At 38.3% G+C, this 16,645-nt stretch overlaps 1 protein-coding gene across 1 annotated transcript in view; it reads right to left on the bottom strand.

Moving 5' to 3' along the window:
* The window catches only part of LOC104608422 (MACPF domain-containing protein CAD1-like), a 33,416-nt gene that overhangs the window by 16,066 nt on the left and 705 nt on the right, over window positions 1–16,645 (bottom strand). The window contains exons 2-5 of the mRNA XM_010274419.3: window positions 13,151–13,389; window positions 10,728–10,911; window positions 10,525–10,602; window positions 1,664–1,847 (exon numbers count right to left, since the gene is read on the bottom strand). Of these exons, the coding sequence (XP_010272721.1) occupies window positions 1,664–1,847; window positions 10,525–10,602; window positions 10,728–10,911; window positions 13,151–13,389 (685 nt within the window). The remainder of the gene's footprint in view (window positions 1–1,663; window positions 1,848–10,524; window positions 10,603–10,727; window positions 10,912–13,150; window positions 13,390–16,645) is intronic.

Raw genomic sequence — 16,645 nt, 5'->3', positions numbered from 1 at the left:
AATTCATCTAATAGCATTAAAGGTAATACAAAGGGGTTCTTTGTTGAACTTTGGATGTATCAGCATCCATGCTCTTTTTTTATAGGGAAAATCTATGATGCGGGAAAGATATGGTATGGGAAGAGTTTTGACCAATCAAAACCCACCCATGAATTTTGATAAATAACACCTTATCCGCTACCATGTTTATGATTCCAGTTTATTGGTCAGTTGTTTTTCAGATATCATATCATTTCGATATCATGGTCGAACCCTTTTTTATAAGAAAAGAGATCATCTCTCATGAACTACCTTGTCCATTCCATGTTTCCCAAAGATTTAAGGTGCTGAGATGCCGAAGCAATGCATAAAAGGAATACTGTGCAGGTAGGAATGTGACAAAGCACCCCTAATTTGCACTAGTTACTGCTCCCACCCTTTACTTTACCATCCTTTCTTTGTTAGAAGTTCCCCCTTGGGGATTCAAACACTAAAAGAGCTGATCTCGCCCTACTCCCTGCCTTGCTAGTGCACCAGCCACACTATTAGCTAATCTTGGCCTCCATCTGTGTTTGACTCCCAACTGCCTTCTTTTTATTAGAAATTGACTCCCAACTGCCTTGCCATCTTTTTAATGACCTGAACTTCATATCTTTAATGCCATGACCCTGTACTGTCATTTAAGAGCCATCCTACAGGAACATGGGAGTCACCTTCAACCATCAGATTTCTAAAATTAATGAGATAAGCATTTCGGGATGGCAGATACTCTAGCTAAATAAGGAGCTATTAGGCATCAAATGTTTTGGGCAAAGATGTAAAGTTTTGTTGTTTGGGGTGGAGAATAATCCCACCCATTGTAATCTTAAATTTGGTTTTAATAAAATCTTTTCTTATTGATCGGAAAAAAATCAAAGAGATCATCCAGCATGTGGAAGAAATGAAATATAACAATGAAATGTTTTTACTTTTCTTTCTACCAGTAAAGTACCTCGTTTTCCTTATCACAAACCATGTTTCCAAACCTAGAAATTGTTAATTTCTTGATAGATGACAGAAATATGACAGTTAAAGAAGTCAAAAGCACCAGTGTTTTATCAACCCTGATCACTAATTGCTTATGTCTAATATACAGAATTGCATGTTCGGGGTCATCTCGACATTGTTAGCCATGCTCCCAACAGTGTGACTCTAGGTGCAGTATATTGTATGAAACATTGGTACTACATGAAACTCTAGGACTTGATGAATTAGCATCCAATGGAAGTCTCTTTTTCCTCTCAAACTATATGGCCTATAGAATGGACAACCAGCATATCTTTCCTTCCTTAGACATTCCCAGAATCTGCCATTCTCCCGAAGGTGCTTTCAAGGTACTTGGAAAGCACCAGTATAAGTTTAATGTCCTGATAAAATGGTCCCAAAGAGCTGCACTAAAGCATCACTGTAAGAACAAATGACTTGAAGTCGTTATGTATGTGTGTGTGTGATAGCATGTGGTTGGCTGAGTTGACACAGAGTTGACCAGACAAGAACATCAAATAATTGTTTGCTCACTAGTAGCATGTCAAAGCTCTGCAACATATTCATATTTCATAATATTTCCATTTATGGACACTTATTCTCAGGCAAACAAATTTAAGTACAGAGACAAGAATCCAAAGAATGTTAAACCAGATCTTACACTCCAAGTACAAGTCAATAGCACGGGCCAGATGTTTTATCCCAGGCATTTCTCCCAGCAGTGAAACAAGGGGAGAAAACGTCATGCTGATGACATCCGGTGCCAAATTAACAGTTTCTAACCATTTGGCATGGCTCTGTACAAGATCGTCCCCTCCTCTTCTCCTAAAAATGACAGTAACATCCTGAAACAAAAAGATATGTTCTGAGCATAAGAAATATCTTCAGATTTCATCCCAACATAATAATCGTATCCAGGAAAACAATGCACCAGAGTTAGTTATCAGAAGGGGATTACCAAAAAAAATATACGCCCAATACTACTTAGAGCTCAAAGTACATGCTCATGGCTAGCAATGAAGGCACAGTCAAAGCATGGGGAACAATGTATTTTGTCTAAGCCCAAAAACATGATCATTTTGGAATACTCAATGAGTATAGTACATCCGGAGTAATATTGACCACAACTGCAATGCTACCCATACAAGTTAGTCAAGCCTATCTTTTAATGTGTTGCCTTGAACATCATGGATCTGTGGTGAAGGACCCAGTTGTTAGTGTTTACTAAAAACAGGCAATACATTGGGCCCCATATGATGCACCAGATCCACGGTGTTCAAGCACCATTTTTATCTGTAGCAGTGAAAGTTTTATTTAATTTGATATAAAAGAATGTAGCAAGTACAATATGCCAAGGATCCCTTATGCATAGGCTGCCCATACCCCTATCCCATTCATTCTGTTTTAAAGTTACTCAAATTATATTCTTTTGCCCAAAAGCAATGCTCTGATTACAAATTTATAATTGAGGCCAATACTTTTCTGCCCTATTAACCCATTTGCCAATGTATGGACCCATTGGAAATTTGCCAACTCATTAGCTAGCTGCCCAATTTCTCTCATGACAAGTCTATACTCCTAACGTCATTTTTTTTTTTTTTGAGAAAGGGTAACAATTTCATTCAGCAAAAAGAGATGTACATGAGAGGATGCACACAGAAGTACAAGGCTTTACAACAAAAAACAAACCTTTCACACATCTGGAAATCTATCAGCATTATACCAAAAAAAAAACAAAGTCCTCTCTAGGGATCCATCTGAAACTGCAGCTTCGAAAGGAGGTGAGTTCGTTTATTTCAATAAGAAAATGGCCAAGTCACCAAAGGCTATTGTCTGAATTGGTGGCTTAGCCAATCATGTTCCTGGAATCTCCCTCAACAAATTCATTATTTTTCACCCCTCTCCACCCCTACTTCCCCTAGTAAATTTTCCAAATTGAGTGCTTTGACCACCCATAATGTTTGTAGCACTGCTTTCGATTCGGCTCTCAAAGAATCACAGTAGCATATTTGCCCTGAATATGATGCTATTATGGAAACTTATTCAGTTATTCCTTAACACCCCACCAATACCTGATGGCCTCTGGTTCTCCATGGAATAACCATTAACTCTTCTTTTGTGACTAGTCTTGGAAAATTCTTGAGTTTCTTTCCTCCCATATTGTCCATATTAGAGGCTTAGAGCTTCCCTTGTACTATACAAAATCTTCCCTCTGCTAGTTGGCAAAGAGATGAAAGAGGAGATGTATAGATCACCTCAATGGGCTCCAACCTGCAACCAAAGAGGGAGACAAACCATACCCATAAGGATGGAGTGAGTAGTTTCCTAATTTGCATTACACAAAACATTTGTAACAATTGAGGCACCAATTTGTTCTTCTTTTTTGCAGATAACCACAGGTGTTTATCTTCTCATGGTACACCTTCCAACAGAAAGCCCAAACTTTATGAGGCACCAATCCACTCCACATTTCTTTTACCGAAAAAAAGTTGTACCAACAAAGGCCGAAGAAATGGCAAGAAAGAAGGGAGCACAGTGCACAGATGAATATACCGAAAGGGTTGAATATCCATATTCTGCAATCCACTTTTGACATGTCAAAGAAAACTCCTATTAAGTTATCCAACAAATTTAAGGGCATTAACACTTCAAAATCCCTTAGTCCTCTCCAAAAAACAAAAATAGTGTCCTGGTTGGATAGAACAGCAAACTAGTTTTCAGTCAAGCCATATAGGATGACAGCGAAAAGAGGGTTGTGAAACACTCTTTCAATGGTCAAGCCATATAGGATCACCCACCCAAAGATCTTCCCAAAACTTTATTCTATTCCTTAAGCCTACATCAAGACAGATAAAGGTGATAAAAAGTGAGAGGAAACTGTGAATAGCTTTCCAGGGAAACATCAAGTTTTCTCTAATAGACACCCCATAATCCCATCTATTTAATAGATGCTGCCACCATCAAGGTTCGAAATTTTGATATGTATCAGACCGTATCGGTCGATACGTATCGTATCGGGGGCTTCCCAATACAACCCTACAGGGGGTGTTTCGGAGTTTAATCCGGTTCAGAGGGTAGACAGGCCTTAAACTGACCCCTCTGAACCAGGTTTACAAAAACTAAAAAAATAAGGGAAATGAGCTTCGATATAGTCCGATACACCCCTACCGGCGTATCGTCCGTATCGATATTTTGAACCTTGGCCACCATCTTTTTTATTGATAATTAACAGGAATTTCATTAATATGAAAAACTATATGTACAAATTTACATTCTGTTTTTACAGAGACCTAGACCTCTCCCCAATCATGTATATTACAACTTAGACCAGAACAAATGATCCCTCATAACCCCTTCTTTGGCTAAATTATCAGTCAGTCTCATAGAGTTAGCTGATCTTTAAACCCACTGCACTATAACTGCCATGCTTCTTCACAGTTCATCAACCATCCTGTTACCACCTTTGAATCCCCTTCCATTATTAATTCCTGTATATTCAGTTCTTTAGTTCTTGTGAGTAAATCCTAGTAGATTCTAGGTCAAAGTAAAGAAGAAGAAAGAAGAGAGAAAAGAGAAAGGAGAAGAAGAATGTTCGGCCAGACTAGAAGAGAGAATGTTCAAAATCACTTCCCTCCTAACCAACCCACTTGAATTTATTCAAAAACTTAGAGTTACAAGAAAGACTATTTTGTCCCTCATAGAAGATGGGACACATAACTTAAACTCAGATACAATAGACCTTTCACTTACAAGAAGATAAACCAGAATGACCAAAATACCCCTGACTTGAGCATTCTAACACTCCCCCTCAAGCTGGAGAGTATATATCATATAGTCCCAGCTTGTTACAAATGTAATCTATTCTTCCCCGAGACAATCCCTTTGTAAAGAGATCTGCCCACTAATTTCCTGAGCTCACATGAGATGTAGTTATTACCCCACTTATCACTTTCTCTCTCACAAAGTGACAATCCACCTCAATATGTTTAGTTCTTTCATGGAAGACGGGATTGGATGATATGTGAACAGCAACTTGGTTAATCTGCTAACAAACATAAGGTTAAAAGGGAACTTAGGAACATATAAAACAGATGCTAAAGACAAGGAGGAGAGATCAACATCACCAACACCACAAATAGGAGATGTAGAACCATTAGCAAGTGTAACTGTCTAAGATGTGGAGGAGAGAGAAAGGGAAGAAAATACATCAAGAGTCCCAGACATATGGTCCGAGGCTCCGGAATCAATGATCCAGGGTGAGGCTTTGGAAACTAAGCAAGTTATACCTGAATGGGCAAGTGTAGCTATGTTCTGCTGAGATGTTTGAAGGAACTGCTCATATATTGCCCGTGGTACACTCACCATTTCCTGTTCGGAAGCACAAGCGGGTGTGGAGGGGGTTGGGTCAGTTTGCTAGCTTTCAGTAATTGTGCTACTACTCTTAGATGTAGCATGGTTAGCCCAAGTGTTGGGTGGACCACGCAAATCATAGCAAAAATTAACTGTGTGCCCCTCTATGCCACAATGTGTACATTTTCTCTGAGCATTACTCCTTCCTTTTCCACGGCCTCCCCCTGACTCTCGGCCTCCAGTCCGGCCACTAGCCCAGTTAAACATGTATCCACCACGGTTGCTTGGAGGGCCATTGCTGCCACCACCACTTCTACTTCCACGGCCACTCCCTTTAGTCACTACCAAACCAGATCTATCAGAGGAGGAAGAATGTTCTACCGGCTCAATGGATGTCCTCTTAAGACGGGCAAAAACTTCTTCAAGTGAGGGGAGAGCTGATCCCCCGATATTTGTGCTCTGACAAGCTCATACTCAGCCTTCAAGCCCACAAGAAACCTAGTCACATCAAGTTGTTCACGTTGTTGTTGTTGGATCTGGACATCTGATGTTAGAGGGTGATACACATTTAGCTCATTGCGGATGTTCCTCAAACTTGCATATACTCTTCTAAGCTTTGACTTCCTTGCTTCAAATTGAAGTACTCTTGGTATAACTGATATATCCTAGTTGTGTTGTCTTGTCTAGAGTACAACTTTTTAGCATGATCCCAGATTTCTTTGGTTGTATCTAGGAACATGAAGTTCACACTAATCTTTGGTTCCATGTTGTTCCAAAGCCATGTCATTATCTGTGCATCATCTTGTTCCCAATCACTGAACCCAGGAGAATCAGAGGGAGGTTTCTCCTCTCTCACATGTTTTACTTTCCTCTTGGCCTTCAAGAACACCTCCACAAATTTTGCCCATGGTACATAGTTCTCACCATTCAACTTGATGGATGTCATTTGAATACTTAGATAATCTGGAGAAAGCATGATGCCAGTTTTGTTGTCATTCCCATCTGCAAATGAAGCCATCTCAATTATTTCACCTTTGAATATACACCACAATCTCACACTCTTCACAAGACTTATCTCACTTATGATACCACCAACTCCACCTTCTTCAACTGCACATTACACACTACACTCTAAAGCTGAAATCATTCAGTCAACACATCAAACACTTGGACTGCACACCGCAGAACCATTTACCATCAACACACCACGGCTGAAATTACTCAGTCATTTCATCAAACACTTGTTCTTCATACTGCAGAACTGATTACACACAAGGTCTAGGAGTTCACTTTTAAGCATTTAGAATCATAGATATGTCAGCCACCACACCACTGCTGTCATGGACTTCAACAGTCTACTACTCATCTTTCAGCACACATGCGAGCAAGAAAACAAAGGAACATGACTGATATGTGTATCAGTCTCACCCAGCACCACAACAACTAACTTTTGAAGCACAAAAAATTAGCATTCACAGTCCATTTCTGAGCACACGACAGCAGTGTCCATACCTGTATACGTCCAGCCCTCTTCGTACACTGAATAGAGGGTCTAGTATACCACTTCAACGACCACCACAGCACCGGCCAGAGGCATTCTCACCTCCAGGCCCTCAAAATGGCAACTCCTTTTCAGCCCTTTATCGAGTCTCCAATCAGGTCAGCTGTAGGATGATGAAACCTACTGTGAAACTGGCGGCGAACCCAGGAAGAAGACAGCAGCAAGGAAACACGAGACCTTATTGCTCTGATACCATGTGAGTAAATCCTAGTAGATTCTAGGTCAAAGTAAAGAAGAAGAAAGAAGAGAGAAAAGAGAAAGGAGAAGAAGAATGTTCGGCCAGACTAGAAGAGAGAATGTTCAAAATCACTTCCCTCATAGCCGACCCACTTGAATTTATTCAAAAACTTAGAATTACAAGAAAGACTACTTTGTCCCTCATAGAAGATGGTACACATAACTTAAACTCAGATACAATAGACCTTTCACTTACAAGAAGATAAACCAGAATGACCAAAATACCCCTGACTTGAGCATTCTAACAGTTCTCCTGACACCTTCCACTACAGCCATCACTGCTGGATGAAGGCCACCACCTTATGCCATAATTTATCAGAATCCAATGGAAGGTGTCTCAACCATTTACTTAGCATAGCACAATTTCTAAGCCTCAAACTCTGAACCCACAAATACCCTTGATCTTTTCTTCTAGCACAAGATCTAAGAACTGTAAACCATTCCCTGATAATGGAGTTAGTAGTAGCATCATTGAGAATTTTTAAACTCAGTAAATATATCTTATTAAGGTCAATTTATACACCATCTTGCAAGGTGTTTTTCTTGTCTTTTGAAAACTCTAGCATTTCTTTCTTCCAGGATACACTAAAAATTTGGCATGTACTAAGAATCTCCACATAATCCTACATCTAGTACATAGGGGCATTGTATATCACGATTCCCCATAAGTAGAATATTGAATACAAACAGCTCAACAAAAGTGGTTCCATATTGAAAATGCATAACTACAATAGATGAAGAAATTATTCACAGTCCCCCCCCCCTCCGCCATAAGATTGAAAGCAGCCTACAGAAATGAGGACATCAGACTTCACTTTCATAAACCTCTATTTCCTTTAGTATTTTCAATTATTAAAATGACTCAAATTATTGATCTTATGCCTCATAAGTTACCAGGCTACACAAAATCATGTCCAAGGTCATCATCATCATCATCCAAGCCTTATCTCAGCTATATGGGATCAGCCAGCCACATGAATCCTGTTTTGCCATTCCATTCTGTTTAATACCATACCCATTGTAAAATTATGGGCACATAAATCATCTCTTACTATTTCAACCCATGTCCTTCTTGGTATACCCCTAGCCCTTCTATCCACTTCAACTTGCAACAAGACCTATTCATGGGCCGGGCTTTGGACTCGGGCCACGAACATTTTACACTGCTTCTTTTCTTTCATTATCTTATTAAACAGCTTTGTTATTCATAATAAGCTTATCTTTCCCATACCTTTCCACACTTCTATTGGAATCTAATCGAGCCTTAACATGTTTCCCTTCTTCATCTTACTTGGCATCTCTTTCACTTCAATAGTTCTAATTTTACAAAAGTACATGTTATTTTTAACACTATTAGCATTACTAATCTCTCCTCCATTAGCATCCTCTACATGTTGTTCATTTAATAATTTCTCAAAATAGTTTTTCCACCTTTGCTTGATTTCCCCATCCTTTACGAAGACTCTTGATCTCCCCCTTTAATGCACCTAACATGCTTTAAATCTCTACCTCTCCTTTCTCTCATTTTTTTAGTTTATCAATTTCTTTTTCTCCCTATTTATTGCCTAACTTATGATAAAACTCATCATATGATTTATCAAAAAAAGTAAAACTCATCATATGTCCTAAATTCAATTTCACTTCCTTTCTTATGATTTTATATTTTTCCTGGTTTCTTGAATTTTAAGCATCTTTATTCTACACCTAAGTTTCTTTTAACATGCTCTTTATATAGTTGGCCATTTCAAGACATGTCATTAGTCTCTCCATCTAAATTCCATTTTCCTTCTACTATCAACCTATCTCTAAATTAAGCTAGTTTTTCTCCTTTTAGATTTTCTCACCTAATTCTTGGACACCTATTTCTCTTCCATTTCCAAATGCACACATCCACCACAACTAATTTATGTTGTGTGGTTAAGCTTTCCCTTGGAATAACTTTGCAATCCTTGCACATCATTTGTCCTACTCTCATAGCAAGGAAAAAATCTCAAGCTTTTCAACCTTGCCCCATTGGGAAGTTGGCTGTGGAGAATTTCATCAGAATCAAACAAACTCTGGAGGAAGGTGATTGAGGAGAAATATGGCTTAAGGAATAATGGATGGGATGCTGGTATTCCCTCTGGCACCTATGGTTGTGGGGTGTGGAAAGGAATTTGTAATGCTTACAGGCAGTTCAGCAGTGGTGTTAAATTTAAAGTGGGAGATGGAAGAAAAACTAGGTTCTGGTTAGACCAGTGGACTGGTGACAACACCCTAAGAGAGCTGTTCCCAGCCCTGTACAATGTGGCTGTAGATAAGGAAGCCTTAGTGGCCGATTCTCTGTGTCTCCAGGAAGGGAGGCTATGCTGGGTTCCTCCCTTCAGGAGAAGTTTCAATGACTGGGAAATTCAGCAGATGGCAGCTTTTCTTAACCTGTTACAAGATCAACAGCTAAGTTTTCAAGAGCAAGATTCAACAGTTTGGAAATGGTCAAAATCCGGAGAATTCACAGTCAAATCCTTCTACAATTTTCTGGTGGGAAGGTCTGAAGCCCCTTATCCCAGCAAGGCCATTTGGGGGAACTTGGCTCCTCCAAAAATCAAGTTTTTTTTGTTTGAGTGGCAGCTCTGGAGAGGTGTTTGTCCAAAGAAATGCTGCGGAATAAAGGTCTTAATCTGCCAGATTGGAGGTGATGTTTTTGCAATATGCAAATGGAAGCTTCTGGGCATCTCTTCCTTCATTGCAAGTTTAGTTCTGCAGTATGGGCACACTTCTTCAAATCCCTGAATCTAAGCTGGTGCATGCCAGCCTCAGTTAGAGCTCTGCTAGAGGAGTGGCATATTCAGGGGCTGTCGACGAAAGGAAAGTTATGCTGGGCTTCCATCCCTCCAGCAGTTATGTGGGCTGCGTGGTCAGAAAGGAACAACAGGATTTTTGAGAAAAAATCTACTACTGAAGCTGAGGTCATTAACTTGGAAATAGAGGTTTTGAGAAGTTGGATGTCTATACATAATGATTTTAGAGATAGTATATCCGATTATAACTTTTTGAGGATGGCCTTGTTTTGAGGTCCTTCATTTTGTACAGCTTCTCTTTGTACACAGGACCTTATATTAATACAATCATACTTTACCTTCTTTCAAAAAAAAAAGGAGAAAATCTATTTGACTTATGTTTGATCCACTTTTAAAATCATGTCCTAGGTATGAATACATAATTTGTTGAACCTATCAAAAAAATACATAATTTATTGAAGTTCTTATCTAATATCAATACCATGTCATGCTAATTATTTTGATGATTCTTAATAAAAGTTCAATTACTTATCAAAAAAATCAAATACCATGCCAAGACAATCCTCTCAAATACAGAAGGGAATAATGATTATTTACCTCTTTACCACTTATAGATGGAACAGTAGAAAGGTGAGGATGTATTTCTCGGCTGTTAAAATAAGATGGATCTTCCACCTGAACATTTGGAGATATTCAAAAGCTAGTATCATCAGTTGTAACTATTTATTGTTGCATATGATACAAATAGTATCTGAATGGAACAGAAGTAACAAAAAGTGAATTACAACATAAAAACTAGCCTTGTATTTTGCCAGAGCACTATGCTGGTTTTCCAAGTCAAATCTCTGATTACTGATTTCTTTGAGGTATTGGTTAAATTCCATTGCTGACAAAGGAGATGATTGGTGCTGCTTGACATAAACTACATCTCTACCACCAATTGTTGCAGAAGTAATGACATGGGTACCAAAATTTTCAATAAAGCTGAAACAGAATACCATTGGAAATGCTAATTAGAAAATGGAGTGAAGCTTTTGCAATAATTTTTTTTTTTGATAAATAACATCAATTCCATTAAAATAATGAATAGATACAAGAAGATCCCCTTAGAGGCGCGAGGAGCAGCCTCTCCAAACAGCAAATACACAAACTACAACAGAGAAAACATGAATGTTGAAATTAAAACAATAGTTACAATTATGCCCAGAACAATGTTTCCCTATTTATCCCTTGTTTTGCCAAGACATCAGCAAAAGCATTAGCTGATCTCCCAACCCATTGTACTGTTATAGACATATTTCTTGTCAGCCATTAGAATTTCTTTAACTCATTTTTGTAGCCCCAAGTGACATCCTCCGGATTATTTAACCAGTCCACCACTGTCTTAGAGTCTCCTTCAATCAGAAGCTGCTCCACGCCCACTTCTTTTGCAAGAAGTATTCCTTGTATTGCAGCTAGCAGTTCTGCCCGGATAGAGTTCCCAACTCCTAAAGGGCCAGAGTAGATTAAGACAACCTCTCCAGCCTCATTCCTCAGTACACCTCCCATCCCAGAGGGACCCAGGTTACCCTGGCTACTCCCATCAATCAGCAAAAGTAAAATGGTTAAATAATTCTAGAGTCTTTAACCAATGTAAAGACCTGGACAAAATGCAGTCCTTTAAGGTTTGACTGCTTCTTCCTTTTTGTTGGAAGATTCTGGCATTCCTTTCTTCCCATACTGTCCATAACAATGCTGCTCATGAGCATCTCCACATTTTCCTTCCTCTTTTATGGGGCCAAGAGAAGAAAGAAGGGTTAAAGATTGTGCTTACTTCTGCTGGCATATCCCAACTAGACCCAAACAAAGGTAGAAGCCAAGCCCAGAGCTCTGCAGTGACACTACAAGATAAAAATAGATGATTACAATCCTCACCATGAGATCTGCAAAGAATGCACCAGTTTGGTGAAATACAAAGGACGGGTCTTCTCTTTTGTAAGTTGTCCATCGTGTTTACTTTACCATGCCACACTTCCCAACACAAAGCCATAACCTTGAAGGGGACTGGCCTACACCAGACTTCTTTGAAAGGGAAACTCTGATGAGAGGGAGATTGGCAGAGGAACTTGAAAAAGGAACCACAAGAAAAAGGCCCTTTGGGGTGAATGGCCCAAATCCTTTTATCAGGTTTCGAGGGACCCAACCAAACCTTATCAAGGAGACATAGAAGAGTAGACAAACACTCAATTTCCTCATCCCTTAATCCTCTACGGAAACCAAAATCCCAAGACAAAGTTGGTAAGGATAAATTCGACGGAAGGAATTTTGAGATCACCTCATTTTTATACAAGGAAACAGAGTACAATTGACTGAATATCCTTCTTATTGTGACCTATCAGGCTCCAACCAAACATATCATAACTACCATGTCCTAGGGCAAAGGTGCTAAGTGCATAAATCCATTAGGGTATGGCATCAATAACCAATAAGATGCAACATAAAATATCCTGTAGTAACAAATTGACCCAAAAGGAAGATAATTGCTAGTCTTTTACTTCCTTTTGATCTTCAAGTAACTAAAGATAGCTTCATTCCAGCTATCTGTAGTCAGTTACACAAATCCTGTTTTACCATTCCACTCTATCAAGGACCATATTTTCATCAAATACCTTAAAGAATGCCCTGGCAAAGAATGAGATCTAAACACAGTTCACGATTCATATCCATAATGGTTTGACAGAAGTTTTATTTCAGCTGTCAACTTGAAATAACCCTCCTTATTTGGACTTGGGACCAGAAACGCAAGACAAGATCAACACTATGGGTATTGGGTCCATGCCACCCAATCAGGGTTAATGAGCTCTACTGTTGTATATTCACCATAGATATGTCTTTGTTGTTTCCCATGATAGCTAAATTAATCAAGAATTCAAGATAAAGAGCCATTACCCAATAATGGTTCCGGCCATCTGGGGTCTTTAGGTGGACTGGGTGCAGACCTAACCTTTGGCATTTTTTACACAGGGTGACTGCTCTCAAACCCAAATATATGTTCTCATGCTTGTCAGCCCAAAATTTTACCACTGGACCAGAAATGGCCCCTTATATCCTTCAAGATCCAAAACATAGATAATCCACCTTTTTGTATGGCATTAGGAGACTAGTAATGCTCAATTGAAAACACACTACCATGACATTAAGGTTGATCATGCAAGTATAACAATACATAGGTTGAATTATTCACCTCGCCAACGATGCAGGATCCCATGTCTGTGGAACAGAACGCTTGATATCGTCATGTAAAATTAAATCTGTCTTTGCCAATTTAACTGTAAACAGAGGAATAAAATGTCCAACCATGGCAAGAGATTTTGTATTTGTTGCATCGATTTGCCAAGAACCAGTGAAATTGAACATGGAGTTAAAGCATCCAAGAGGAATACGGCCAGATATACCCGACTTCTTATTGAAATGCTCAGCCATCTGGAATATCATACACCAAAGGTATTGCATTTTACATTGTTTCACCACAAAGAATATAATACCATTTACTACTTCTATCACTAATTAATGCAAATAAATCTAAAGCCAGTTTGTACATGCATGGATTAACACATTCTGTTCGTAGATTTGGAAATACAGTTATTCTAAAGCATATAACATGAAAAGAATTAAACCTCACTCAAAAATATAGAAATGTAGGCCTTTGGGCTTTCGGGAAAAAAATGTAGAAACATAGTAGGCTTTCTTTCTTTTGAAGAAGAATAAGAAGAAACATAACAGGTAAATCAAAATTTTAAATTTTAAATCTTTCATCTAACACATTTGAGATATAAGCAAACTACCTTACCTGTGAACCACAGATGTGACATGTGAAGGTCAGTTCTACAAACTACCAAGCAAGTTTTTGTTAATGCAAATGGGACAGATAAATAAAATTAAAGTTTTGGAATAAGTCAGTGTGTAATTTGAATGAAAGTACAAGCAAAAGGGATACTCACAACTCTCTTAATAAACAGAGCATCTGAACGAACAATAGTTTTGGAACCTAATTTGGCTTGTCGAGGCATTTTTCCCTTTATCAGTTATAGTTTATATGCTACTACTGAGATATGTAAAGAAATCTTTCTTTAAAAATGTTATGATAAATTGCATTTAGGTTTTCTTCTGTGCAGTTATACTTTGTTAGATGTAAGTTCTTCTTGGCATATTCATCTTCATTAACTTGATGGCATTATCTTAGCTGACAGTCTGCTTGAATGAAGAAATGTAGGTTCTGGCAAGAAGGGCACACCATTAGAGACTGGAGTTTAGAGATACTAATCATCAGCAAGTATCTGATAGGGATTTGTTCATAAAAGTATCAACAAATAGTAACAACATTGATTTTGATTAACCTTCTCCCTTCAGGATTTACAACATTGATGTCAGATGTCCACATGAAATGGCCAACCTTACCCATTTATTGTTATATATTGAACATCAATCAATCTTAATGGTGCTCACTGACTAACATGAAACTGGACTGACTGTTGAGTGCTTCACATACTGTTGCATACAGTTCTTTAATCAACACGCACATCTCATTTTTATATCCGTTTTCTAAGAAAGTAAAACAGAAAAGACTATTATTTAGATAGGAGTGTAGATGTAAATTGATATATAAAAAAGAGAGAAACTTTCTTTTTCTTTTTCTTTTAAAGGAACATAATAGTGATAAACTAAGAAAACCACTTCATGTCTTCAAATGAAAAGTGTTGGTGCGGTGGCAAGGCGACCGAAGGCGACAGGAAAGTCAAAGAACGTGGGGAAGAGGGGGGGATAAGAGGAGAGAAGGGAGGGTCTTCTTCTAAGAAGCCCTAGGTCAAGGGTATATGATATTGTCTGATGTGGGGGAGAGTTATTCTCCTTTTTATAGAGAGGACCCCAAATCCATAAGGAGAAAGGTCTAAAAGAAGGCCTTTCCTATTAGGAAAGGGGATCTTTTTGTCATCTATTGAGGGAGTACCATTGGGATTTCGTAACGTGCCTAGCGAAATCCTTCAAAGACAGTTTCCGTTCTCTTAAAGATTCTCACGTGGCATGTGTAGGCTACGTCCTCTTACGGGTTTCCTAGTGACCACATGTTAAAGGGCAAGATCTAGTTGGCAATGTTATTGTAAGTCTCAGGCAACACCCATTGTTCGTCGTGGGTCCCAAGAGATGTTTTATGCTCATTGCAAGTCTTGGATGGTCTTTCGTGCTTATCGCAGATCCCAAGTAGCTTTTAAGCTCATTGTAATTTCTGTAATGGATATTAAGCTCATCGCAAGTTTGCGATGGTTGTTAAGCCCATCGCAAGTCTACGATGGTTATTAAGCTCATCACAAGTTTGCGATGGTTGTTAAGCTCATCGCAAGTCTGCAATGGTTATTAAGCTTATCGTAAGTCTGCGATGGTTGTTAAGCTCATTGCAAGTCTGCGATGATTATTAAGCTTATCGTAAGTCTGCAATGGTTATAAAGCTCATTGCAAGTCTGCGATGGTTATTAAGCATTTAAGCCCATCACAGGTTCTGGGAGATTCCGCATGTTGTTAGATTTGTGCTCATAACTTTATTTTATATCTGCAATGTAATTGGGGTGATAAAAAACTACATGTACTTACAAAAGGCATTCAATTCAGCAATGTCTTTTACTATATAATCCAGTTAGATAAGGATAAGCCTAGTCTGCAGCATAAGTTCATCAAAAGATGGGGGGGAGGGGGGGAACCCCCTTAAAAAGTTCAATAGATCACCCATTATGATCTAGATCCCATTACTTGTATCAATCAATCCATGTGGCAACTAAATGTTGAATCATGTCATACAAAGAAATGGGTCTGACCCACTCAGGACACCGACACACCACACTTGACCAACAACTGCATTCAATAACTGAGAAGGTCTCAAGGATAATATAAAGTAGACAACTGAAAAAAGAAAAGAAAGGAAAAGAAAAGCATTAGTGAATTGATAAAAAAAAAATGTCATTACAATGTCTCCAAGGAACCATGCCTTTACAAGCCAAAGAATACCAACACATTTCTAACAACCTATGCATCTTTATTTTTATTATAAAAATACAAAGTTTTGTAGCTTGCAGCTAATTGTTTTATTGGCCCCACACCCAACTAATGAAAATTCCTATATTAATAAATAAATTAAATGATAAAACTAATTTGTATCCGATGTCTCAATGTGTCATTAACCTAAACAATCCCAGCCCAGACATCCCAAAAAATATCGAACTTAATCACCAACTCATATCATATCAAATTAACATTCTGATTCTTCAGGTTGGAGATTTAAAAATTAAAAAAAAAAAAGCAACAAATTGCAACCTATTATCCAATAAGTTACCAAAAAGGGCAGGTAGCACAAAAGCTAAAGAATGAGGACACTCAAACACCTCCACATTGTGAAACAAACCAACATAAATCAGGGAAATGTGTAAGATGTCATATTTCATTTGAATCGAAACAATATTAGGACCAACTAAACGGAGAAAACTCAAAGAAATGAACAAAAAGATGAGAAAATGAAAATCCAATTAACTCTTTTAGAACATCGGAACCCAATAAAAAAATCCATACGCAATTTGTAATTTAGGAAGTAAAACACACTCAAATCAGAGAGAATGGAAAGAAAATAGAACCAGAAAACCAGAAAACCAAAAATAGAATATGGGAATTCACAAAGCTCCTATAGCCACCAAAA

This window comes from Nelumbo nucifera, chromosome 6 (genome assembly GCF_055504915.1).
Source record: "Nelumbo nucifera cultivar China Antique chromosome 6, China Antique-T2T, whole genome shotgun sequence".
Lineage (NCBI taxonomy): Eukaryota > Viridiplantae > Streptophyta > Magnoliopsida > Proteales > Nelumbonaceae > Nelumbo > Nelumbo nucifera.
Note: the sequence above shows the minus strand (reverse complement) of the source record. Positions and strands in the feature narration are given on the sequence as shown.